Source organism: Pyxicephalus adspersus, chromosome 2 (genome assembly GCF_032062135.1).
Source record: "Pyxicephalus adspersus chromosome 2, UCB_Pads_2.0, whole genome shotgun sequence".
Lineage (NCBI taxonomy): Eukaryota > Metazoa > Chordata > Amphibia > Anura > Pyxicephalidae > Pyxicephalus > Pyxicephalus adspersus.
Window position 1 is genome coordinate 9,519,312 of NC_092859.1, and position 26,269 is coordinate 9,545,580.

At 38.8% G+C, this 26,269-nt stretch overlaps 1 protein-coding gene and 2 non-coding genes across 3 annotated transcripts in view; 1 reads left to right on the top strand and 2 right to left on the bottom strand.

Moving 5' to 3' along the window:
* Nucleotides 1-3,214: 3,214 nt before the first annotated feature.
* The window catches only part of LOC140322823 (complement C3-like), a 42,637-nt gene continuing 19,582 nt past the window's right edge, over nt 3,215-26,269 (bottom strand). The window contains exons 10-21 of the mRNA XM_072399437.1: nt 14,038-14,196; nt 12,868-12,927; nt 11,989-12,079; nt 11,252-11,303; nt 9,520-9,607; nt 8,776-8,865; nt 7,544-7,649; nt 6,808-6,897; nt 6,139-6,222; nt 5,559-5,642; nt 4,575-4,710; nt 3,215-3,437 (exon numbers count right to left, since the gene is read on the bottom strand). Coding sequence (XP_072255538.1) covers nt 3,296-3,437; nt 4,575-4,710; nt 5,559-5,642; nt 6,139-6,222; nt 6,808-6,897; nt 7,544-7,649; nt 8,776-8,865; nt 9,520-9,607; nt 11,252-11,303; nt 11,989-12,079; nt 12,868-12,927; nt 14,038-14,196 — 1,182 coding nt within the window. The 3' untranslated portion in view covers nt 3,215-3,295. The remainder of the gene's footprint in view (nt 3,438-4,574; nt 4,711-5,558; nt 5,643-6,138; nt 6,223-6,807; nt 6,898-7,543; nt 7,650-8,775; nt 8,866-9,519; nt 9,608-11,251; nt 11,304-11,988; nt 12,080-12,867; nt 12,928-14,037; nt 14,197-26,269) is intronic.
* Nucleotides 18,590-18,671, top strand: TRNAS-GCU (transfer RNA serine (anticodon GCU)). Its single transcript has one exon. It is a non-coding gene; the product is annotated as a tRNA-Ser (tRNA).
* TRNAI-AAU (transfer RNA isoleucine (anticodon AAU)) lies at nt 22,195-22,268 on the bottom strand. Its single transcript has one exon. It is a non-coding gene; the product is annotated as a tRNA-Ile (tRNA).

The window sequence follows — 26,269 nt, forward strand, 5'->3', positions numbered from 1 at the left end:
TCTACTTTCTGCTCTCCACCATGTGACTCCTTGAAAACTACCCCTTTGCTTCAAAGGACTAGTGTCTTATGCAAACATGCTCCATCTGCTGGTGAAAGTGGAAATAACATCTGAAGTACCTCAGATGTAGCACTCCCTCTGGTGGAGGGTATTACCTCGGCTTTCTCCTGACAATTCTTGATTCCTGTCTATCCTGACCCTGGTCTGGTTGATTAGATTGTGCCTCGCAATCTGGTACTACACACCGATTCAGCTACTGTCAGCTGTCACCATCTCTGGCATGGTCAAGGACTCCAACCTGGCCACCATTTCCAACAGTTCATTAGCCATTGTGGAATGTGCTAGTGAAGCCAAAGATTTGTGTTTGCCCTAGATTGTGCACCTCGTTCACACTCCAGCCAAGTGGTCCAGCGTCCCACTGGTGAGTACAGTGGCAACTTTACTGTTAATTTATGAGTGGGATGACATCAATTTTTTTCCATTTTCCTCTTGGACAAGCTCCTAAAGGATCTCTTGACAACCTTAGCAATTTGTTCATGTACTTTAATTCCATTTGTCTTCAAAATTCAAATTTCTAAAGATAAATGAGATAGGGTCTATAGCTTGGCTATTATTGTACTTAAGTTGAGATTTCAGATAAACTACATATATATTTTTTGTGATGTCTAGAGTTAACTGTAATGTCATATGGTAGCTGAAAGGTAAATGACAGTAGACAGTATGACTAGTAGAGCCAATGGTAATGAACTAAGCAGCCTATTGTAAAAAGGCATATGACCCCGACGTGATTTGAACACGCAACCTTCTGATCTAGAGTCAGACCCGCTACCGTTGCGCCACGAGGTCTTTGGTGCCCCAGGTGGCTTTTAACTACGGGCTGTACTGCCTGCCTGGTAGCCAGTTTACAAATGGATATGGCCTGGATTCCCAATTTTTGCCCTGTTTTGTGGTCATTTATCACACAAATTTTAAGGAGCATCCCATTGTGGGTCCTCAATAATTTTGAGCAGGCTTCCAACCCGCCCGCAATGCAATACCACCAGGGATTCATTTGATGGTCTGCAACTTTGTTTTGCTGTATACCGATAACCTCAAATACACACCTGAAATCATAAAGAAAAACAAGTAAGAAGAACAGCAACATGGAATTGTCAGCGCTGGACTTATACTTTGTATCACACAATGAATTTAGGCAAAACAAATATATATTTTTTTTCAATTTGGAACCCTGCACAAAATCCAAGCTCAAAGCCGACCTAAATCAAATGTTTTACCTTACGTAAAAGAGTAGACAACCTTTTTATATTAGGTAAAGTTTACCGTATTTTTTTTTAGGAGGAGGGGGTTTAAAATGGGTAAAGCCCCTTCACTTCTGTCTTTATTGCTGTAGGGATCAAGACAGAATGGCAGACGAGAGCCTCCTGGGATCGATATGTCATGAATACCTGGAGGCTTCTTGCTACGCCGTCTGCGCATGCGGCATAGTGCGGGGAGCGGTGTGTCACTCAAACACTTCCCCGCCCCCCAAAGTGACGTCTCAATACCAGAAATACCAAAACTTTCTTGCAGATCACTTTCTTGCAGATGACTCCTGCTTTAGGAAGTGTTGTAAATATACCCAAAAAGCAGGCTCTAAAACAGCGCTCTCCAACCTTGGGGGAGTGGAGGAACCTCCCCCATAGTGACATCATAACCTCATAACCTCGCCCACTCTTACCCTGGGATTTGCACAGGGGATGTGGTCCACGGGTCTGGCCAGTGCGTACCTCCGTCGGGGTCCTTCTCCTGACCTCACTCGGGGGTGCACCGGTCAGAGCCGCAGACCACTAAAATGTTCTCGTGGACCACCAGCGTGTGACCTCTGCTCTAAAATGAGTTTGTTGCACTACGTAATGAAAAAAAGAATTCACCCACGACCTTGGCGTTATTAGCACCACGCTCTAACCAACTGAGCTAACCGGCCAGGTATCTGATTGAAGGGAGACATCAGTGTATCTGAAATAAGTACGTTTATTCAGGTTGTGACTTTTGTATTGAGGAAGTTCTTGTACCAGACATTTTCTGAATATCATGTGATGCTTTGTATTCATGTAATTTCTGTTTGTTCAGTATATAAAGAACTCCAAATCATTAAGAGTAGGAATCACATAGCTCTGAGGCTCCCATATAGGCATCACAACAGAGTTAAAAAAAATAATAACTACTGTATTTAAATTTTGTCATTAAAATTGAAATAACGGTTTAAAAAGTAATTACCAATATTGCATCATATACATGTAGTAGGTAATCTTAGTTGTACCCACTTTGTAAAGAGACAGTCTTCTTTATAAATGATTCATTTAGGTCTAACAGTAGGGAAAGAAAAGTAAAGAAAGTATTTTATCAGATAAAGCAACAAGTATCAAGCAAGGATTCAGTATGCATACAGGTAAGTATAAATTTTACTAGGGCAATAATGGATTAAGGTAAAACACTCAGTGCTTATTGTTGTATCATCAGTTTCCACTGATCAGCGCTTATTGTTGTGTTATAGGTTTACACTACTCAGAGTTTATTATTGTAGCATGGATGTCTACTAGCCCTTTGCAAAGTGAGTATTTTGGTTCCCGATCTGAAGCCCTACTCTTGTTTGATGCAAATGGCAATCACACTGAATGGAGATTTATACTTACCTATACATATACTGGATCCCTGAATCAACTTGTATAATACATTCTATACATTCTATTACGCCTCCGTGACACATATTACTAATGTCCTTATTGCACTCCTGAGGAAGCATTAGTAGTCTTTTGTGAAACGCGTGGAGTGTTCATAGCAGCCAAAAATTCCCCACTATGGATCATGTATATAGTAGATTTCTTTTCTTTTCTTTTCTTTTTATAAAGTGTTAAGAAGATTGGGGCTGCTGTATTAGGCACAAAATCAGCTACTACATGGATGTGTTGAAGTTTTTCAGTATGTAACTAGTTTGCAAGTTTTTTGTAACCAATATGGATGCTTTAAAGCTTGAGAAACAAGGAAGTTATTACCATTGATTACCAGTATATCCATGTATTTTGAATAAAATTGTTAGTCCTGAACCTTTTGATTGTTTCATACTAAATATTTGTTTTTTGTATGCATATATTGTATTCTTTGAACTAGGAGGTGTGGCATCAAACTGTGAATAGATCTAATAAGTCCCCAACAAAAACTCTCTTGAAAGCAAATGTGGAACAAAAAAATGTTATTTATTGTTATAGCAAAGCATCATTTGTGAAGTGAATATAAAATAATTTTGGTAAAGTGCAGTTTAATTAGGACAGCCATTAAATTGAAGCGCCTCTGAAAAGTTGTCAAGTTCATCACACAATTCTGAATACTCAGGTTGCTGACACTGAATGTGGTTTGGCCACATCTCAATCCAGGTGTCCCTGGTGACTATGTAGGAGAACCTAAAATGATACAAATTATGTGAACTTTAGTTACCTAAAAAAAGTTGTATTTGAGCTGCAGCTAATAACAATCAAGTTTCCAACATAATTATCAATTAATTATCAATCAGTTATTAACGTAAATTATAAGCAGAACCCATAGCCACCTTTTATGGAGCTACAACTGGTCTATGCCCAAAATTTATAGCTAGTCCTCCAACCTAGCTGAATAATTATTGATCCTAATGCAAATCCTATCTATAAGGAAATGAATATACCATTGAAAGTATTTAGTTGACCATTCCTAAATAGGGTTCTTTGTTCCTCCTTGATATTGACCACATAGTTCTTGAGTCAACCTTACTTGGCTAAGCAGCATGTTGTCAGGATTTGCCAATATACCGTAGATCTCCTCTTTAGGAAATCCCTTATTTGAACGCAACCCCTTCAGTTTCAGAAATTAAAGGGTTTTCTTTAGGGGTTGGAATTCGGACCACCACTGTAAGGGGAACATTTTTCCAAATGATCACTGACATCCAATGAGGACTTCTCCACTATGAATGTCCCTGATTGGTATTGTCAGAAGGGAGAGGGCATTGTCAGAAGGGAGAGAAAAATATGTAAAGTTTCTCTGGCATTAAAAGGTTGCAAAACGCTAGTTTAGGTATATCTGTTTCAAACTTTTTTAGATAATACTTGATGACCCTGCCGATAAACCCCTCTCCTCTTGGTCTCCTGTATTTTTTGTTCCCACCTTCCTATAGGCACATTACATCTTGTTTTCTTTTTTGACATAAGGAAAGGGATGTTCTGTAAAAATAATGAATTTCCTGTCCTAGGGTGAGTGAGTAATGTACCATAGGACAGGGGATGTGTTACTGATGGGATCACCAGGTAAAAATAAAGAAAAAAGTCTGAGAAAACGAAAACTAATGGAGCTTAGCATTTGTTTCTTTTTTTAGCATGTACCAAGTCATGATAAAAAGGCATCCCCTGTACACACAAAACATGCCAAAAAACACGTTCTGGACCACACTTTTGAAATTAAAAAAAGTTAGCACAATTTCTAATTATCCCCTGCTCTCTGACTTGACCTACTTTTAGCTGGAAAAAAAAGATATGTATGCATGTGATTTGTATTAGTTTTCTATTGCTTACCCAGAGCCCAAGTTCCATAGATCTTTGGCGACTCCCCACACAACGTAGTCCTGGCCCACTTCCATATTTAAAGCTTTGCGGCACTTGGAATGGCTGATAAAACCTCGTTTATCGTCTTTTTGAACAATATCTGTTCCTGGTAATAGAAAAATAGATGCACTTAAAAAAAAGCCAACTTTCATAATACTTGGAGATTCTAACATGCCATGTTTATCCACTTCTTTTATGAGGTGACAATGCTTTACCCCCATCTCCCTGCTGTGTTCTTGCATTGTAACCCTGTCAAATGGGCCTCTGATAGAGACTTCGGGTGACTGTGCTAATCCTCACTGCACAGACGTGAACTGTTGTTGTCACCATAAGAAAACCCATTCCATACCGCAGCCATTACTGGAGGTACACATTAGACTGTGTACCTGCAAACAGGCTGCAGGATGTCAGAGGTAACAGGGCGACACAAAGTGTTTTATTAAAACGCCAGCCTAAGGCTACAGCTGTTCCTCCACAGAGAATGTAGGTATGATGGGTTTGCTCTTAAAGTTCTTTAGGGAGGAGCACAGAAATTTGATTAAGTAAAATTGTACTTTCTGACAACATTCAAATTTTGCCCTCACAGTGACTCCAACACCCCTTTTTAAAATTTGGGCATGTCATAAACCACAGAATCCTACCTGAGAACTTAAAAATTCAACTGGTTAATTCCAGCAGATACAGTTCCTGTAAATGCAGTCCTGAATTCTACCTAAAAATTTTTACTGTGCAATTGCAACAAATTTTTCCAAAATACAGTGCAATTCCACCGGATGGAGTAGGACATGTCTGTAGAACGTTCCTGAAGAAGATGCCTAAATTCTACCTCCATTCATGTTTGAAAGAGAAAATCCACAGTGAGTGTGTACTAATTGCAAGGCCATACAATGTCTAGTTTGAAAAAGCCAAAATTGAATGAAACTTTTTGTCACAAGTTGCTATTTCATTACTTACCAGGTTTAATGATAAGCTTCATTGTCATCACATAGGTAACATAATTGCTGCCTTCTTGGATTTCACTAAGTGTTGCCCTGTACACTGTAAAAGAAAAAAAAATAAGATAATTGACAACTGCATTATTTTGTTTTACTGGGTAAATTGAAGTTTTTGAACTCTATAATTCTTTTGTTGTCCCAACAAAATTAGGCTTCTTCACCAACTCATGAAGTTCATCTAGTCCTACTGAAAAATTTCATTGAAACTTGATCATGCAAAGATTCCTTGTGTCATTTTTTTACATTCTAAGAAAACTACTTAAGACACATGATCGATCTCAGGCATGTGCAGAAGGAGCAGCCCATAGCCTCCTGGAATATATGATGTATGTGTTTACTGGATCACCCAGGTTCACCCATGATAGTCTATATTCCCCAGCGTTGAAGAACTTTAATAAATCAGGCTCAAGGTGTAGCTCCCTCCACTGCACAAAAAGACATACTGTACTATAAAGATTTACAGTAACATTTTATTTTTTTTTTGCCCTCAGTATACATCTACCTATTGGGTTTTAGGCTGCAAATTAAATCATAAATACCATAGTCCACACCAACTTCACACGCCTTCTCAAGTCGTATTTGTGCATCCACTTCTTCTAACTGTTGCTGAAGGAAGCAGTTTTCTGCAAAACAAATATATTTATATATATATGGTTGTAAAATATATAAATAGGTATACAATGGTCCATACAGTTAGCTGAGATGTTTAAAACTATTTGTAAATTTCCTAAAAGAGGTAATAAGAAAACCAAGAACTACAAATTATTATTTTTGCAAGATGACCAGTTCAAAGTTTTTAATTAGGTTAAGTAATTTTTTGTCTGCTTTAACATAAGCTATGACTATAATTAACCCACAGAATCATGTTAATAAAATAAGTAGCCCCAACAGTTTTGTAGGATGATCAAACCCATTGGGATTTGTGTTACTTGAGATATATCAGCCATACTCAACAGAAAATTGGCTAGTAGTATAGCATAGCCTTTGGCAAAGGGAATCTGATGGTCTCTTGTGAAGTATTTATGTTGGGAAAAATGTTCTTCTACTCTTCTTCTAATGCTTTTCTTGCTAGTCCAAACCATTTTTTAAACCAGCCTTTCAATTTACCACCAGGAGCAAGTTTAAGCTCCGAATCAAGAATCTCCTCTCCTATCTCAGGTTCTCCAAACACGCATGGCTGACTGGTAAACACCATGCTACAATCTTACCTTCAGCACAGCGACACACCTCCCCTTGACAGATCTTGCCCAGAAGGGAGCTCTCCTTTTCCACATGGTAAAATTTGGTACAACGGTTTTCTGTTTGTAAATAGAAAAAGAAGCTTATTTTATTGTAGTATTGTGCATTTTGTCAGATATCAGGCCACTCTCCCATACTGAGCAGACCCAGCTGTTGGATGCCTATAAGAACAGACTAGTTTTCTCATTGCCTATATTCCCGTGGCTTACGGCTGGTTGAAGAAGATTTAATCTGGTTGATACCACTTTGATGAATCCTGTCTTTTTTTATTTCGCTGTCTATGGATACCACCATTTTAAAAAACTTTGACCAAAATTAATACCTTTGGTATTTGCATCACTCAGGGGTTTGTCGGATGAGAAGTGAGAGACAAGGACAGGAATCCACTTCGTACTATACCTGTCATTGACATGCATAGTAAGACATCAGATGATGACAGCTGCTATCGCCCAGGGATCTGTGCGATACCATACCATACTTGACATTGACAGGTAGAATACAGTTCAACCGATTTGACCACTAGACACAGCTGTCTTAGTGCTGGACAGCCCTACTATACCTGCCATCAAAAACTGTCCACTATAATGAAAATTGTAAAGTATAACTCTTTTTTATAAAACCATGAGATTTCAGTGGGTTTCCCTACTATAATGTAATTTTTGGGTGATTAAATAGGTGAACAAAAGTGATCATTTGAGCTCTTACCTGGTGAGTAATAATCATATACAGTGACTGATGCAGGTTGGATTAGACCCACTTTAAAATATTGATGAAGATTGAACTTCAAACACTCATCCTCTGTGTGGGATATCTAAACAATGGATAAAAGAAAATCTTAAAGTGTATGACAAGCTAAACGCTAGTGTTAGTTTTAAGTTCATTAGGAAACCCTTTGGGTTTCTATTGTTATGTGGGACGCTGTAAATTAGACCAAATGTTTGAAGAGTAAGACCTCAGTGATCCAGCAAACCTGGAATAGTGAATATTTTCAATCCTGGACCAGAATCCATTCTAGGTTTGCTGGATCACCCCATGATAGTCTATGTTCTTCAGTCTTGGAGTATATGACATCAGGCTCTCTCTCCTGCCCAGTGCATGTATAATATGCAAAAAATCACAGAGAAGCCTCATGGTCAGGAGAAAAGTAAAAGGCTCTTCTGTTCTGGTACTCACTGGAGTGATGTGATAAATGGAATGTTCTTCCTCTGATGTTGTGGGTTGGGCATCTTCATTCCTGATGTAATAAAGTTCTCTAAGACTGGATAAGAAAGGCTATCATGGTAATCCAGCAAATTTGGAAAAGATCTGGTTCAACAATTTTGCCAACTAATAGCAAATGCTTTATTAAGAAATCCAATTCAGGTTTGCTGGATCCCCCAGATTCTGCCGTGATCTATCTTCTGCTGTCTTGGAGAACTTTCATAAATCAGACCCATTGCTTTGATTAGGATCAAAAATCTCCTGGTCTGTGTTGCCCCATAGAAAAGTGTGCAGCCTACAGGAGAGTCAATCATTACTCCAGTGTTGATGAAAAGATAAATCTAGAACCATATCTAGAACACAAATGAGACTCTACGAGACAAGCATGCAACTAACACATGCATGTCAGATGATTTCTCACCTGGGTCCCTGTATCTGAAAGCCACCCAATAGCCATATGTGATTTATCAATTATTTTTAAAAAATAATGAAGTACAGAATTGTATTTCTCTTGTTTAATATAGGTATGTCTATTCTGTTATAAAATCAAGCTACACAACAAGGCGTAGGTAAAGGGGATTCCAAAGAGGTGATCCCCAGGTGGTCTTTTTCATGGTATGATAGGGGAAAAAATCTTATGAATAACACACATTCCATCAGAATAAAATATATAAATGTTACTACAGGCAAAATCAGATAAAACATTTGAGCATGTTTTCATAAAAAGCATTTCTTACCCTGTCAATGTAGAGTATAAGTGTACTCTTGTCAAAGGCTCCCTTGTTGATCTCAAAGTTAGAGATGTATTTGTCCACTCCTTTTTTAAGCTGCATGAAATTGACTTTTGCAGTTCTGCCCCAAAAATAGATCTGTCAAGCAGTAAAGGGGACCAGATTGTTCTCTAATGCAGATTTACTTTCACATACAGTCCTGCTTTTTACCCCACTGATCACTGAATGGAGAAATGGTACCAGCAGAACACCTGCTTGGATTCTTGTGCTGCCTCCCCCTATATGAATTCTGTTATTCAAACTGAACAATGGATTGCAAGAGACTTATAATAAATCAAATACGGTTTATGGTTTGAGACCCACCTAGGTTTAAGAACTGGTAAATCTTAAATTCAAGCCATTGTCAGTATTGACCTCAATGCTAAAATTCAAGCTATGGTCAGGGAAACACAATTTTCAAGCCACTGATGACTACTTGAATTTAATGCAAATCCCCTGAACATAGAATTGTCTTTAAAACTGCTAGGGGAGGACAAATGGACCTCTGGGAACATGTCCCAAAAAGAAAAGGATTAAAAAAGCACATTTTTAAAAGTAGAGTATAATTGGCAAAATGCATTTTTGTTGGGTTTTTAAGTTAATCACAAAGTCACCGAACATAAGATTTGTCAAGAAAATTGTTATGGAGGTCAGAGGCATGGCGGTACACCTTTGTAAAAAAAAAAATATTTTTTTGGTCTGAAGGCTTACCTTATTCAGGTCATTAGTATCTGCAGCAAAACCAGTCATCATTGATATCTGCATTATGGCCATACCAGAATCCTGGGACTTCAGGTATCTGGAAAACATCAACAAAGGCATGAGTTTATGTATGAGCTTGGTTTATTACATATAAAAAGTCCAGAGGAAACCTGCTAAAACCACACTCCTTACTTGACAAGAAAAACGTAATTTTCAGAAATAACGTACATATCAGTCATTTACAGGCTTATATAGATATTTGCAGAGTGAGATCATCTAAGGCAAAATTAGATTTGGTAATGTTCCTACTGTTCTGCTTGCTGGAGAGAAATCTGTACTTGGGGATATTTATTGCAAGGATATCCCTATTTCTGTAGCTCTGTTCTTCGCTTTTCCCATACTGCTTCCTAATTATTACTCAACTAGTCATTGGATCACCAGTAATCAGGCACCAGTACTAGCATGGGGAAGCAGAGCTCTGTCCACATAGACATGACATGCAGAACAAGGCATGGTAAGTAGGGATGAGTGAGCGAAAATTGTAAATTCGTTCTTGCGACGAATCGGGCGATGTTACCAAACATGTAAGCGAGAATGGCCTTGTGAATTCGGCCGTCTAATTTGATTTTCTCGGGATCTGCAAGAGCAATCAGGAGAGCGAAGCTGACAGCTCCGCTTCCCTGATTGCTCTTGCAGCCCTACCAGAACTGTAGTATATATTCTTGGATAGGGATTCTCTGACCAAGACCACAGGAGTCCCACGGCTTTGCTCATGAATGAATGCAGCCATAGGAATCATCCTGTAATTCCCTCGAACATCCGATGGGTCCACGAAATTGGTTAGCAGAAATTTTGCGGTCCCATCTGAAGTTTGAGGAAATTTTCATGAGACTGACAGAGGCCTTCTCGCTAGTGTTGGTTGAATATCTCACTATTCGAATCGACAGCTATTTAGTGGAATAGTGAAAAATTGTCTGGGTGATCAAATGCCAAATTCGAACACTTTTGAAGTCAAAAGTGCGAGAATTCTGTTTTATTTAGGGTCTTTTAAGGGCTGCAAAAGCAATCAGATTGCTCTAGTAGCCCTTTACTAGTTGTATCTGCTCTTGGATAGAATTTCTCTATCCCCATTCATCACCTATAGTGCCCGGAGATCCCGCAATGACAGGATTCCCACAGCTGCACAGCCGGGGAAATCATAATGTCATTGTGGGAAAACCTATAAAAAAAAGTTAGTTAAAAAAACACAAACATTCAATAAAATACTTTAAAATTATTTATTTTATTTTTTTTAAACATTTTTTCCCCAAATTTTTACTGTGGAATACAGTGTCTTTCGGGACAGGTCTATACAAGTTTGAACAGCCATACTCGGGTCAAATATAAGGACAACCCGAATTTGAACACCAACACTACTTCTCACTTATCCCTAATGGTAAGCTGCAGGGAACCTAAAGGCATAATTAGAGGCTAGTTCTTTCCCATGTTTGCCATTTTAGACACTTCCACTGACAAGTCACCTTTAATAGTACAGTGGATATACCCTATATAATTGATGCCTTCATTTTATCATGTCCTGCTTGCCACACATGGACAAGAAAGATGTCTATGAGGACTCTTTGATTTATTATGGATTTCAGATGATTACATTTGATTTATTAGGCTTTTTTCTAAGTTTTAATCTCTATTCACTATCCCATTCTGAATGCACCTTTCTGTCCCCCTTCATTATGTGACTTACCTGGTGCAAATGGTCAGTCCAAATGTAGAAAGGGTGCCCTCTGGTCCCTTAGCTGCTCAAAAAGAAAACACTTTGTTAATATATAAATCTATGATCTTACAAAAACTAGTATTTTACAACTTTAGCTTCTTTTACCACTAAAGCTCTCTGACATACTGTACTAAGAAAACTAAGATGATCTGTGAGAACAGCAACCTACATATACTAAGATCGATTTGGTCGGAAGATGATTATTATGCGTTTTGGGGATATGGTGGAAATTGGGGATATGGAGGAAATTGGAGCTCCCAGAGGAACCCCATGCCAACATAGTGATTTAATTTTTTTTCATAATATGCCATGATGTCAAATGTGATTCCTAATATCAAAAATAATTCACTATACTGAGGCAAAGAATACATGATCAAGATTTCCTCTTCCTGAGACAACATTTCCATGGGCTGGTGATTGTTAGGGAGCAGCAGTACCAAAATCCCCATTCTATTCATAACTACAGATTGACATACATTTTGAGTGATATAAAATGTGAAAACAGCAATACAGCAAGTAAGGTTGCCACATTTCCTGTAAAAAAATACTTTACATTTCAATTTGTTTCTATTAATAATTTTGGCAACAAGTCTAATTTTTACCCATCAGTCCTGTAAAATACTGGCCAGGTGGAAACCATAATGAACTTAGAGTAATGACTGATCGCTGAAAATACATTTTAGTCTATCCTTAAGATGAATACATACCAAAGGGTTCTTCTTGAACTGTCAAAGTCAGATCAAAATTTTTACATTGCCTCTCTTTCTCCGTCTCAATAGCATAATACACAGAAAATGCCTGTTAAGAAGAAGGACATATGTTGCAAATTTCGTTGTAAACTCTGTCATCCTTTTTTTTTATTCATTTATATTGAGTTTATCCCATACACATTTTGTATATATCTTACTCAGTTTGAGTTTTGATCATTCAAAAATCAATTACAGGTTATTAGTGATTATCTCCTCTCTCTGTTACTCCATGTTCTTCCCCTATCAGTGGGCTCCTTGCATTGCAGCACAACTGATTGGCTACTTGTGCTACTTTTTTCTATGAGTTTGGACTTTGACTACCTTACAGGTTATATTCTGGTACTTGTAATACTTGTTCATCCTTAAAGATATTTACACTTACGTAAAAAGTACAATTATCCCTTTGCTCCCCAAAATGCATCAGAAAACCTAAACTGGACCTTGAGGGGCAAACAGATAAGTGTAGTTTTGTAGGTAAGTATAGTTATTTTTAGGAATGAACAAGTAGTACAATACCAGAATCTAACCTGAATGGTAGTCCAGGTAAGTCCCTGCGTATAAAGTCAAGAAAGAGGTAAGTGTCAAAAATGGGGATGTCATCTTCAGTCTACCAAACCTCAGGAGGAAGATAAGGGGTGGAGTTTTTTAAAACAAAGGAACCAACCCCCCCACCCAAAATTCCCCATCATCATCTTGTTGAACTGTCTGGTCTGCATTTAAATGTGAAAAATAATATGAAAAGAAGAACATTATACATCAGGTACAATCAATTCATGAATTAGGTAACCTTTTTGGCATATTAGACTTAACAATTATTATAAGACACTGAGCACTTACTGAAAATGATCCTTGCCCTTTTCCTTTTGCAGTGACTACAAAATCTCCCCTCATCGATGTCTGTAACAAGAAAGATTTTCTTCCGTTATTAGAAGGCAGAGAAATGTAACAGCAAAATGTGTTATTATTAATCTGAAGAGTAGTTTTATGCACCTGTTCTACTTTGTGGACAACATGACGCACCACAATGCACAAATTATTCAGATTTTGCTTTGCTGCAATGCAGGAACGTGTGTATATATGGTATAGAGTAGCGGCTGCCAACCGGTGGTCTGATTTTTGGGGTTCGCGGCTCTGGTCGGTGCACCCCGAGTGGGGTCAGGGATGGGTTAGGGACCCCGATGGGGGGCACAGGGGACAAAGCTGTGGACCACATTCCCCGTGCAAATCGCTTGCTCAGGGAAGTGGGTAGGCCTTGTTTCGCGACACAACCCGCCTACTCTGCCATTGCAGGCTCAGATCTACGATGGCAGAGCAGGCAGGGGTTATGACGTTATGATGTCACTATGGGGGAGGTTCCTCCCTTTTGATTGACAACTGGCTCCTTGCGCATGCACTGTCAGGAACCGGTAATTTTAGTGGTTGACTGCTGGTATAGAGGAATTGGGGTACCAATTAGATTGAAAGGCAATGCATAGCCACCATGTGTTTATATACGTTACTATTATACAAGTACAATGGGCACCAATACATACAGCTGCCAGCTACTGTAGAATGCTATCTAAATATACAAAAAAGGAAGGGGGGACAATTTTACATGCCATGAGGTTCACTCAACATGTTTTCATATCCAATCTGTAGAGCACAGTCTGATATAAAAGAATGGAACATTTTTGTTTCAACAACAACTTGATGGTCCCTGATACCTTGCGCTTGGTCTTGTTTGGGTTATTTAGTCATAAGTCACACTTATGACCTTGATTTATAGATTTGAAGTATGACTGTTGTTGGTATTTGTTGGTGAATAAAAGCAAATTGTTCTACAGAATCCATAATTTTTGCCACTTTCTATAGGTAAATTGTTAGGAAGTTTACATTATGCCTCACTTAATGCGTGTTGCGTTGTATTTTGTTAATGTCATTTATTATGTAATGGTGTTCCTTAAGTTAGTATCAATGTCATTTCTGTTATTCGTGATTGACCACACTATCCATTTATTTAGTTCTTACCTGATCTGAGCGGGCACTCAAAGAATTACGGTTGTCCAGACGAAGAGTCTTGGTTCCCGTTCTACCAGGAAGTTGAAAGGAAACATCCATTTCCAAATCCTTGCGTAATGGAACTTCCAGAATGTATTGAGCAAGAGCTTGGAAAACCATGATTGTACTCTATGGTATCATAAAAAAAATGCTGGAATAATTCAGATACACTTAATTTGTTATGGTTTCCTCTTTTTAATGTTATCAAATCAAAATGAAACCAAAAAAGCACCATTTGAGGAATACATAGGTTACAATGTTTGGGGGTGAATTTACAGCCAGCAGCACCTACCTGTGTTGCTCCCCACACTTGCCCATGGAATCTTTGCTCTACAAGCCATCTAACTACCGGTCCACACTTATCATACTCTTTCAGCTCCAAAAGAGCAAGGAGGGCATAGGATGTAGCCTCCAGTGACAGATGGTGGGATCCAGGTTCCAACCAGTGATTGTTACCTGGAAAAGAAATTTTAGGGCAATTAGAACAGAACAAGAATAAAATAAAATGCTTATTTAGCATTAATTGCACTTTAGCCTACTGGGCTATTTTCAGCTCATGGGCTCCTCTTTATTTAAAAGGATCAAAAATAAAGGTTCTTTGGCACGTTTGTTTTATTTCCTTTGAAGCATTTTTGCCAATTCTGCGAGAAAGTGTTCAAATCTCTCTTGGTGTTTACTGCTCTCTATAATCCCATCAAAAAATATATCTCTACTTTCAGTTGGTGATCCACAGGGCATGAATTGAGGGGCAATGTCCAAGGGGGAGAAAGACATTGGTTAAAAGGAAACATTTCAAAGGGGAAGACTAGAGCTTGTGAAGACGGAGGGGTTGGGGGTAGTGAGAAATCTTACCTAATCCTCATGCAGCATTAAAGATTGCATGAGGTTTTTTCTAGATCAGTGATTCTCAACCAGGGTTCCTCCTAATGCTGCTTGGGGTTCCCTGAGCCGTGATCAGTTTGTGACTCCCAGATCAGTTTACCCAATACCAATGATCTTTTTGGCTACCTGTAAGGATGACATTTTCCCCATTGGCCAGCAATGTAAGAGGCATTATTCCTACTGACCACCACACTAATTTATTGTGAGTAGTGGATATAGAAATTTTAGCAGGGGTTCCCTAAGACCTTAAAAACATTTTTTTAAGGGTTCACTCATGTTAAAAAGCTAAAGGAATACTGCTGTAGATATTTGTGAGAATATTTATGGCCTGTTAGAAGGGCCTAGCCTAAAATGGGATCTGGACTCGTAAGCATTGATACTTTACTTGTACAGGCAGACATGAGTTTATTAATGCTCCTTAGTCTTCCAGCTTTGGCCAGGGCATAGGAAGTGATAGCAATGGTATATGGTTTTTTGATATTTTGATACTGCTGCGCAATGTATCCTATGGCTCTGTCAATGGAGCTCCGCAGGTTCTGTAAAACAAAATAATGGAATAACATAATGTAAAACAAGATGATGGGTATATTTAGTATCTACTGCCTTTTCTTAAAGTACATCTATCTGCCTTATTACTTTTTCATCTACCCAGCCAACATTTTACCATCTACTTTCATAATTACCCATCTGTCTACCCAACCCTGCACACATGCTTTATCCACACATATGCACCAATCCTTACCCTTTTTGTACTTTGCTTATTTGGACTTAACCCTTACTGTGCTTTATGACACTGAATAAAGCCCGATTGAAGGATATCTGGAGTTGGTTGTGGTTTGTGGTATTAAGATCAGTTCAAGTGACTCCCAATGATCTTGTTAGCTATCTATAAGGGTAACATTCTTACCACTGGCCAGCAATGTAAGAGACATTCTTCTCAATGACCTGTTCACTATATATGTGTGAGCTATGGATACCTTGAACACAGGAGAGTTATTTCAAGGGTTCCCTCATGTTGAAGAGAAAGGCTGTTCCAGACAGACACAGTTCAAATTATATACTGTAGAAAAAGTTGTTTGGAGATAGAGGTCTTGTCCAGTATTGAACTAAATGAACAAGATTCTCTTTGCCAGATGGATGCAGTCAATGTTACTGCAAACAATAATTCTCTTTAGCATAAGCAACATATTACATTAGTTTTGTCGCAAAAGTGGCTAGGACTAGCATACAATGTTCATTTTGAACATGGTCAAATGATGCATCATCTTCACCTGATCTTTGTGGGGTGGTACCATGAAAACCATTGGCTAGTGCCAGTCCAGCATCGTAAAACACTCCTGAAGCATCAGCACCACCTCCTGCAGTACAACCAGTGTCGTATTGCTCCACGGAATCCCACACCTAGCAGTGAAGACACAAAGTTGTCATCAACATTAGAAAGTACATAACCACACTCAAAACCACAATTAACAATGTTGTCATAACCGTTCTGATTATTTTATCATCACTATTTCCATACAACATTGTATGACAATTGGATTACAACTGAAAAAAATACTTACCTTGTCCCTGCAGCTCCTCCAGAGATGTCTTCTGTCTTCACCCGGTGTGTGCATTGACGATCTCGGGGGTTTCCCGGTGACGTCGCTGCAAGCATTGGTGCAGGCGGGAGGCAGGGCGGGAAATTCAAATCACTTTGTATCGAACTCAATACAAAAAAGCTGTATTGAGTCCAATACAAAAAAATCTTTATCTAATACAATTATATATATTTTATATGGGCTACTGTACAGTTACATTACATTATACATTATTTTTTTTTTAAAGTTTATTATTAAATTTATTAAATTTTGGACCTATTTCGGTGAGTCATGCCTAAAAAATTATAGCCTACAATCTACAATAAATTTCCATGCAAAAAATGTAACACTTTTTGTACGGAAAGAATTAGAACACCCCGCATTCGTGTACACATCCCTCGACGACTCCTGATGATGTCAGTGCATACGCCCGTCGACGGGGGGTCATATCGGTAAATTCAAATATTTTGTATTGGATTCAATACAAAGTCCTGTATTAAATACAATAAAAAAAATAATACAAATTATATTTCTGTGGTTTAGTCTATAGGTATGTGACCTTGGTTTTAAAATGTACCACACTAGGGAGGTGTTTTAGAAAAATATATTACTATACAGTATACCGAATTATTGCATTTTCAGTATTTTTTATTTATTTATGGATTCTTGTTTAAGCTGATCTTTGTGTTTTTTATTTAATTTTACTAGTAAAGTTATTTTTTTTTTACATGATTGTGTGTTTCAAACTTTATTACATTCAGGATATCTACTAGACTCTTATTCGGACATATTTCTGTAAGTTACAGGTCTACAATTTAAAAAAAAAAAATTCATGAAAAACAGTGTACCGCTTTTGGTACAGAATTTCAAGTTGTTGAACCATGAAAAGATAGTGTTTTATGCCAATAAGATTGTGGCGCAATGGTAGTGTGCTTGATTCCTGCTCAAAAAATGTGATTGTTTTAAGCATGTTAGGTTCAGCAAAGCCTTCCCTTTGTCCAGTCCTAGCATAGGAGCAGTAAACTCTTGGACGCTTAATTGCACTATATGACACCAATGATATGAAGCAGGTGCAGTGAGATCGGCACTCTTCTTTTCCCATCTACGTCACCCGTTCTGGCGCCTGAGCAGTCTGAGATCAGGTGACGTAGGAAGAAGAAGGGTGAAGATGGCAGTGCCCAGGGCTTCCTATGTATCGGAATGAAGAAGAATATCAGGAAAAAGCGGTACCTGATCCAGAAAACCTCCAGAAGGATTGTAGGATCTGCGACAGTAAAGGCCAGTGTTTTTTATTTCAGTTTCTCTCTGTCATAAGCTGACGAGGTTGCCGCGTGGTTAAGGCGATGGAATGCTAATCCTTTATCGCATGTGATTTAAGGAGCATTCTGTTGTGAGCCCCCATAATTTTGAGCAGGCCCCAAACAAACACTCAATGCAATGCCACCAGGGATCCATTTTATTGTCTTCAACTTTATTTTGCTGTATAGCAATGACCTCAAATATACGCCTGAAATCATAAAGAAATACACGTAACAAAAACAACCACAGGGAATTGTCAGTGCTGGAATTACACTTTGTATCACACAATTTAGGAAAAAATGTGGAATACTGCACAAAAATCCAAGTTTAAAGCGAACATAAACTACAATTTTTAGCTTACATAAAAGGATAGACAACCTTTATATATAGGGTAAAAAGTGCCTTTTTTTGGGGGGAGAGGTTCAAAACCTCCCCTTATCTTCTGTCTTTATCGAAGGGGTGATGAAGACACAATGAAAGTCCAGAGCCTACAGAGCATACATATGTCATGGATACCAGGAGGTTTCTGGCTACTCCTTCTGAATATGCCTGATCTCAAGCATGCGCATAAAGAGCTTTTTCTTAAATGGGATAAAAAAAAGTGGCCAATTTCACTCATGTCCCCCAAAGAAGATGGCGGTGCCCAACAAAGGAGGATACCAGGATGATGTGGGACCTGATTTAGGAAACCTCTGGAAGGATTGACAGATCTGTGAAAGTACAGCTGAGTAAGTTTTTTCAGTAGCCTTTTCACGCAATATGACGAGGTGGCCGAGTGGTTAAGGCGTTGGACTGCTAATACGTTGTGCTCTGCACGCGTGGGTTCGAATCCCATCCTCGTCGACCGTTTAGTTAGTTGAATTGACATTATTCATGTAACAGAGCCCTAGATACCAGTAAAACCTCAAAATGGCACAAAAATATTCCAGCAGGGCCAGTGGCGCAATGGATAACATGTCTGACGACACGTTAATGAGTGCTTATACTATACTTTTTATACAAATAATATACTTTCTTCATACTAAATGATAAATGTCGACCGTTTAGTTTCATAATCCAGTTCATAATGCAATCTGCAGCATTTACTGCATAACAACAGGGCTGTTTAGTTTATTAGAATTCTTCCTCACAATTCCGTACTACACATCAATTGAGCTACTGTCAGCTTTCCCCAGCTTAGGGGATGTTCACGGCCTCCAACCTGGCCACCACTTACCACAGTTCACCAGCCCTTGTGGAATGTGCTAGTGAAGCCAAGGATTTGTGACTTTGCACCTCGTTCACACTCCAGCCAAGTGGGCTGGTGAAAAATAGGGTCTAGCATCCCACTGGTGAGTAGAGTGAAAACTTTACCATTAATTTATTGAACGACATCAGTCTTTTTCCAATTTCCTCTGGGACAAGCTCGTAAAGGATCTCCTGACATCCATAGCACTTTTGGACATATACTTCAACTCCATTTCTCTTCAAAATTCAAATTTCTAAAGATAAATGAGAGAGGGTCTATAGCTCGGCTTTTACTCTATTTACCTTGAGATTTCAGATAAACTACATATATATTTTTTATGATTTCTAGAGTTAGCTGTAATGTCATATGATAGTTGAAACATAAATGACAGCAGACAGTATGACTAGTAGACTAAGACTAGTAGAACTAAGCAGCCTACTGCATAAATGCACTTGAGCCCGACGTGAATTTGAACACACGACTGTTTGATTTTGAGTTAGACACGCTACCGGTGCACCATGCAGTCTCTTGTGTTTAAGTTGGGTTGTAACTAAGGACTGCACTGCCTCGCTTGAAAAAATACAGTTTATAACTAGACATGGATTGGATTTCAATATTTGATACAAGATAAAAATGACCATTTTTTTATAAGGAGGAGGGGGTTTAAAACCGCTTATTAAAAAAAAATGGTAAAGCGTCTTTACTTTTGTCTTTATGAGGGATCAAGACAGAATGGCAGAAGGGAGCCTCCTGGGATCTCTATGTCTTAAATACCAAGAGGCTTCTGGCTACTCCTTCGAAGTATGCAGTATAGTGCGGGGAGCCATGTGTCACTCAAAGGGGAAGACACGCCATCCCAGAATGACATGATGATACCAGAACACGCCCACCATCTTTGTCGACTGTTTAGTTTAATGTTTACCCATTGCAGGCGCCATCCCTTGCGTAAATGCAACAAACTGCAACATTTGCTGCTTAACAACACGGCAGGCTTCAATACATGACTGTCCTGTTGTATGAAGTACAATGCATCATGAGGATTTTACCCAACCACAAAGAGTAATAAAACAGCAATGATTGCTTTACAGACAGTAAATAAGTCAAAACTAAATAACCAGGTGGTCGGACAGGTGATCGATCTACTGATGGTATAGACTACCTCAGATGTAGCACTCCCTCTGGTGGAGGGTATTACTACCTGCTTGTCACATGATCTCTGCCCAGGCTTGTGACCTTCTCCTTTTAAAGAAGCGATAGACAACAAGATGTTGTGTTGCCTAAACAAGGAGATCATTTCTTTTTCAGCTCTCCAGGCTCCTGTGTGTGTTACTCTGGAAATCCTTGACTACAACTTTGCTTAATGAATTATTACTGCATCTTGTCTGTCTGGTTTTTCATCTCGGCTTTCTCCTGACAATTCTTGATTCCTGACTGTCCTGACCCTGGTCTGGTTGATTAGATTGTGCCTCGCAATCCGGTACTACACATCGATTCAGCTACTGTCAGCTGTCACCATCTCTGGCATGTTCAAGGACTCCAACCTGGCCACCATTTCCCACAGTTCATTAGCCATTGTGGAATGTGCTAGTGAAGCCAAAGATTTGTGTTTGCCCTAGATTGTGCACCTCGTTCACACTCCAGCCAAGTGGTCCAGTGTCCCACTGGTGAGTACAGTGGCAACTTTACCATTAATTTATGGGTGGGATGACATTGACATGACAAATTCAAATTTCTAAAGATAAACGAGAGAGGGTCTATAGCTTGGCTATTACTCTACTTAAGTTGAGATTTCAGATAAACTACATAAATATTTTTTCTGATTTCTAGAGTTAACTGTAATGTCATATGATAGCTGAAAGGTAAATAACAGTGGACTGTATGACCAGTAGAGCCAATGGTAATGAACTAAGCAGCCTATTGTAAAAACATACATGACCCCGACATAATTTGAACACGCAACCTTCGGATCTGGAGCCAGATGCACTACTGTTGCGCCACGAGGTCTTTGGTGCCCCAGGTGGCTTTTAACTAGGGGCTGTACTGCCTGCCTGGTAGCCAGTTTACAAATGGATATGGCCTGGATTCCCAATTTTTGCCCTGTTTTGTGGTCATTTATCACACAAATTTTAAGGAGCATCCCATTGTGGGTCCTCAATAATTTTGAGCAGGCTTCCAACCCGCCCGCAATGCAATACCACCAGGGATTCATTTGATGGTCTGCAACTTTGTTTTGCTGTATACCGATAACCTCAAATATACACCTGAAATCATAAAGAAATACAAGTAAGAACAGCAACATGGAATTGTCAGCGCTGGAATTATACTTTGTATCACACAATGAATTTAGGCAAAACAAATATATATTTTTTTTTCAATTTGGAACCCTGCACAAAATCCAAGCTCAAAGCCGACCTAAATCAAATGTTTTACCTTACGTAAAAGAGTAGACAATCTTTTTATATAAGGTAAAGATTACCGTCTTTTTTTTAGGAGGAGGAGGTTTAAAATGGGTAAAGCCCCTTCACTTCTGTCTTTATTGCTATAGGGATCAAGACAGAATGGCAGACGAGAGCCTCCTGGGATCGATATGTCATGAATACCTGGAGGCTTCTTGCTACGCCGTCTGCTCATGCAGCATAGTGTGGGGAGCGGTTTGTCACTCAAAGAGGAAGACACTTCCCCACCCCCCAAAGTGACGTCTCAATACCAGAACCCGCGCACCGTCCTGAACCCGCGTTCTATACGAAGAAAATGGTTTGCGGCCTTGGCCAGTGGGCACCCCATTGGGGTCAGGAAAATGACCCCGCTGGGGGGGGCTCACCAGCCAGACCCACAGACCACCAAAACTTTCCTGCAGATCACCGGTTGGTGACTCCTGCTTTAGGAAGTGTTATAAATATACCCAAAAAGCAGGCTCTAAAACAGCTGTCTCCAACCTTGGGGGAGGTTCCTCCCCTCCCCCATAGTGACATCATAACCCCATAACCTCGCCCACTCATACCCAGGGATTTGCACAGGGGATGTGGTCCGCGGGTCCGGCCAGTGCGTCCGCAGACCACTAAAATGTTCTCGTGGACCACCAGTGTGTGACCTGTGCTCTAAAATATGTTTTTTGCACTACGTAATGAAAAAAAGAATTGGCCCATATGGGGATCGAACCCACAGCCTTGGCGTTATTAGCACGACACTCTAACCAACTGAGCTAACCGGCCAGTTATCTGGTTGAAGGGAGACATCAGTGTGTCTGAAATAAGTACTTCTATTCAGGTTGTGACTTTTGTATTGAGGAATTTCTTGTACCAGACATATTCTGAATATCATGTGATGCTTTGTATTTATGTAATTTCTGTTTGTTCCGTATATAAAGAACTCCAAATCATTAAGAGTAGGAATCACATAGCTCTGAGGCTCCCATATAGGCATCACAACAGAGTTAAAAAAAATAATAACTACTTTATACTTACCTATACATATACTGGATCCCTGAATCAACTTGTATAATACATTCTATACATTCTATTACGCCTCCGTGACACATATTACTAATGACCTTATTGCACTCCTGAGGAAGCATTAGTAGTCGTTTGTGAAACGCGTGGAGTGTTCATAGCAGCCAAAAATTCTCCACTATGGATCATGTATATAGTAGATTTCTTTTCTTTTCTTTTCTTTTTATAAAGTGTTAAGAAGATTGGGGCTGCCGTATTAAGCACTAAATCAGCTACTACATGGATATGTTTTTCAGTATGTAACTAGTTTGCAAGTTTTTTGTAACCAATATGGATGCTTTAAAGCTTGAGAAAGAACAAGGAAGTTATCACCATTGATTACCAGTATATCCCTGTATTTTGAATAAAATTGTTGGTCCTGAACTTTTTGATTGTTTCATACTAAATATTTGTTTTTTGTATGCATATATTGTATTCTTTGGTCTAGGACAGGGGTCAGCAACCTTTACTATCAAAAGAGCCATTTTGCCCCATTAAATTGAAGCGCCTCTGAAAAGTTGTCAAGTTCATCACACAATTCTGAATACTCAGGTTGCTGACACTGAATGTGGTTTGGCCACATCTCGATCCAGGTGTCCCTGGTGACTATGTAGGAGAACCTAAAATGATACAAATTATGTGAAATTTAGTTACCTTAAAAAAGTTGTATTTGAGCTGCAGCTAATGACAATCAAGTTTCCAATATAATTATCAATTAATTATCAATCAGTTATTAACGTAAATAGTGTTATGAGCAAAACCCATAGCCACCTTTTATGGAGCTACAACTGGTCTATGTCCAAAATTTATAGCTAGTCCTCCAACCTAGCTGAATAATTATTGATCCTAATGCAAATCCTATCTATAAGGAGATGAATATACCACATATTACTTGGCTAAGCAGCATGTTGTCAGGATTTGCCAATATACCGTAGATCTCCTCTTTAGGAAATTCCTTATTTGAACGCAACCCCTTCAGTTTCAGAAATAAAGGGTTTTTTTGGGTTGGAATTCGGACCACCACTGTAAGGGGAACATTAATCCAAACGATCACTGACATCCAATGAGGACTTCTCCACTATGAATGTCCCTGATTGGTATTGTCAGAAGGGAAAGGGCTACACGCTGTCTGCCCCTCTTTAGAAGGTCTGTTGAGGCTTGAAAAATATGTAAAGTTTCTCTGGCATTAAAAGGTTGCAAAACGCTGGTTTAGGTATATCTGTTTCAAACTTTTTTAGATAATACTTGATGACCCTGCCGATAAACCCCTCTCCTCTTGGTCTCCTGTATTTTTTTTCCCACCTTCCTATAGGCACATTACATCTTGTTTTCTTTATTGACATAAGGACTGTAAAAATAATGAATTTCCTGTCCTAGGGTGAGTGAGTATTGTACCATAGGACAGGGGATATGTTACTGATGGGATCACCAGGTAAAAATAAAGAAAAAAGTCTGAGAAAACGAAAACTAATGGAGCTTAGCATTTGTTTCTTTTTTTTCAGCATGTACCAGTCATGATAAAAAAGCATCCCCTGTACACACAAAACATGCCAAAAAACACGTTCTGGACCACACTTTCGAAATTAAAAAAAGTTAGCACAATTTCTAATTATCCCCTGCTCTCCAACTTCACCTACTTTTAGCTGGAAATAAACTTTGAAAAGGATATGTATGCATGTGATTTGTATTAGTTTTCTATTGCTTACCCAGAGCCCAAGTTCCATAGATCTTTGGCGACTCCCCACACAACGTAGTCCTGGCCCACTTCCATATTTAAAGCTTTGAGGCACTTGGAATGGCTGATAAAACCTCGTTTATCGTCTTTTTGAACAATATCTGTTCCTGGTAATAGAAAATAAGATGCACTTAAAAAAAAGCCAACTTTCATAATCAGGGTTCTCCCCAGGCACTTTTAGCTGGGCGCACCACCCAGCACTTTTCGGCACCCACCCAGCTGTTTTTTGGTGGTTACCAAAGAGTTTGCATGCCATGTTTATCCACTTCATGTATGAGGTGACAATGATTTACCCCCATCTCCCTGCTGTGTTCTTGCATTGTAACCCTGTCAAATGGGCCTCTGATAGGGAGTTCGGGTGACTGTGCTAATGCTCACTGCACAGACATGAATTGTTGTTGTCACCATAAGAAAATCCATTCCGTACCGTGGGGTGCAGCCATTACTGGAGGTGCACATTAGACTGTGTACCTGCAAACAGGCTGCAGGACGTCAGAGGTAAAAGGGCAACACAAAGTGTTTTATTAAAACACCAGCCTAAGGCTACAGCTGTTCCTCCACAGACAATGTAGGTATGTTGGGTTTGCTCTTAAAGTTCTTTAGGGAGGAGCACAGAAATTTTATTAAGTAAAATTGTACTTTCTGACAACATTCAAATTTTTCCCCCTTTAAAATTTGGGCATGTCATAAACCACAGAATCCTACCTTAGAACTTAAAAAATTCAACTGGTTAATTCCAGCAGATACAGTTCCTATGAATGCAGTCCTGAATTCTACCTAAAAACTTTTACTGTGCAATTTTAACAAATTTTTCCAAAGCTCTATTTTAAGACACAAAATGTCTACAGTGCAATCCCACCGGATGGAGTAGGACATGTCTGTAGAACATTCCTGAAGAAGATGCCTAAATTCTACCTCCATTCATGTTTGAAAGAGAAAATCTACAGTCAGTGTGTACTAATTGCAAGACCATACAATGTCTAATTTGAAAAAGCCAAAATTAAATTGAACTTTTCGTCACAAGTTGCTATTTCATTACTTACCAGGTTTAATGATGAGCTTCATTGTCATCACATAGGTAACATAATTGCTGCCTTCTTGGATTTCACTAAGCGTTGCCCTGTACACTGTAGAAGTAAAAAAATAAGATAATTGACAACTGCATTAATTGTTTTACTAGGTAAATTGAAGTTTTTGAACTGTATAATTCTTTTGTTGGAGTTCCCAACAAAATTAGGCTCCTTCACCAACTCATAAAGTCCTACTGAAAAATTGTAAACTTTTGAAACTTTATCATGCAAAGATTCCTTGTGTAATTTTTTTACATTCTAAGAAAACTACTTAAGACACATGATCGATCTCAGGCATGTGCAGAAGAAGCAGCCCATAGCCTCCTGGAATACATGATGTATGTGTTTACTGGATCACCAAGGCTCACCCATGATAGTCTATATTCCCCAGCGTTGAAGAACTTTAATAAATCAGGCTCAAGGTGTAACTCCCTCCACTGCACAAAAAGACATACTGTACTATAAAGATTTACAGTAACATTTTATTTTTTTTGCCCTCAGTATACATCTACCTATTAGGTTTTAGGCTGCTAATTAAATCATAATTACCATAGTCCACACCAACTTCACACGCCTTCTCAAGTCGTATTTGTGCATCTACTTCCTCTAACTGTTGCTGAAGGAAGCAGTTTTCTGCAAAACAAATATATTTATGTATATGGTTGTAAAATATATAAATAGGTATACAATGGTCCATACAGTTAGCTGAGATGTTTAAAACTATTTGTAAATTTCCTAAAAGAGGTAATAAGAAAACCAAGAACTACAAATTATTATTTTTGCAAGATGACCAGTTCAAAGTTTTTAATTGGGTTAAGTAATTTTTTTGACTGCTTTAATTTAAGCTATGACTATAATTAACCCACAGAATCACGTTAATAAAATAAGTAGCCCCAACAGTTTTGTAGGATGATCAAACC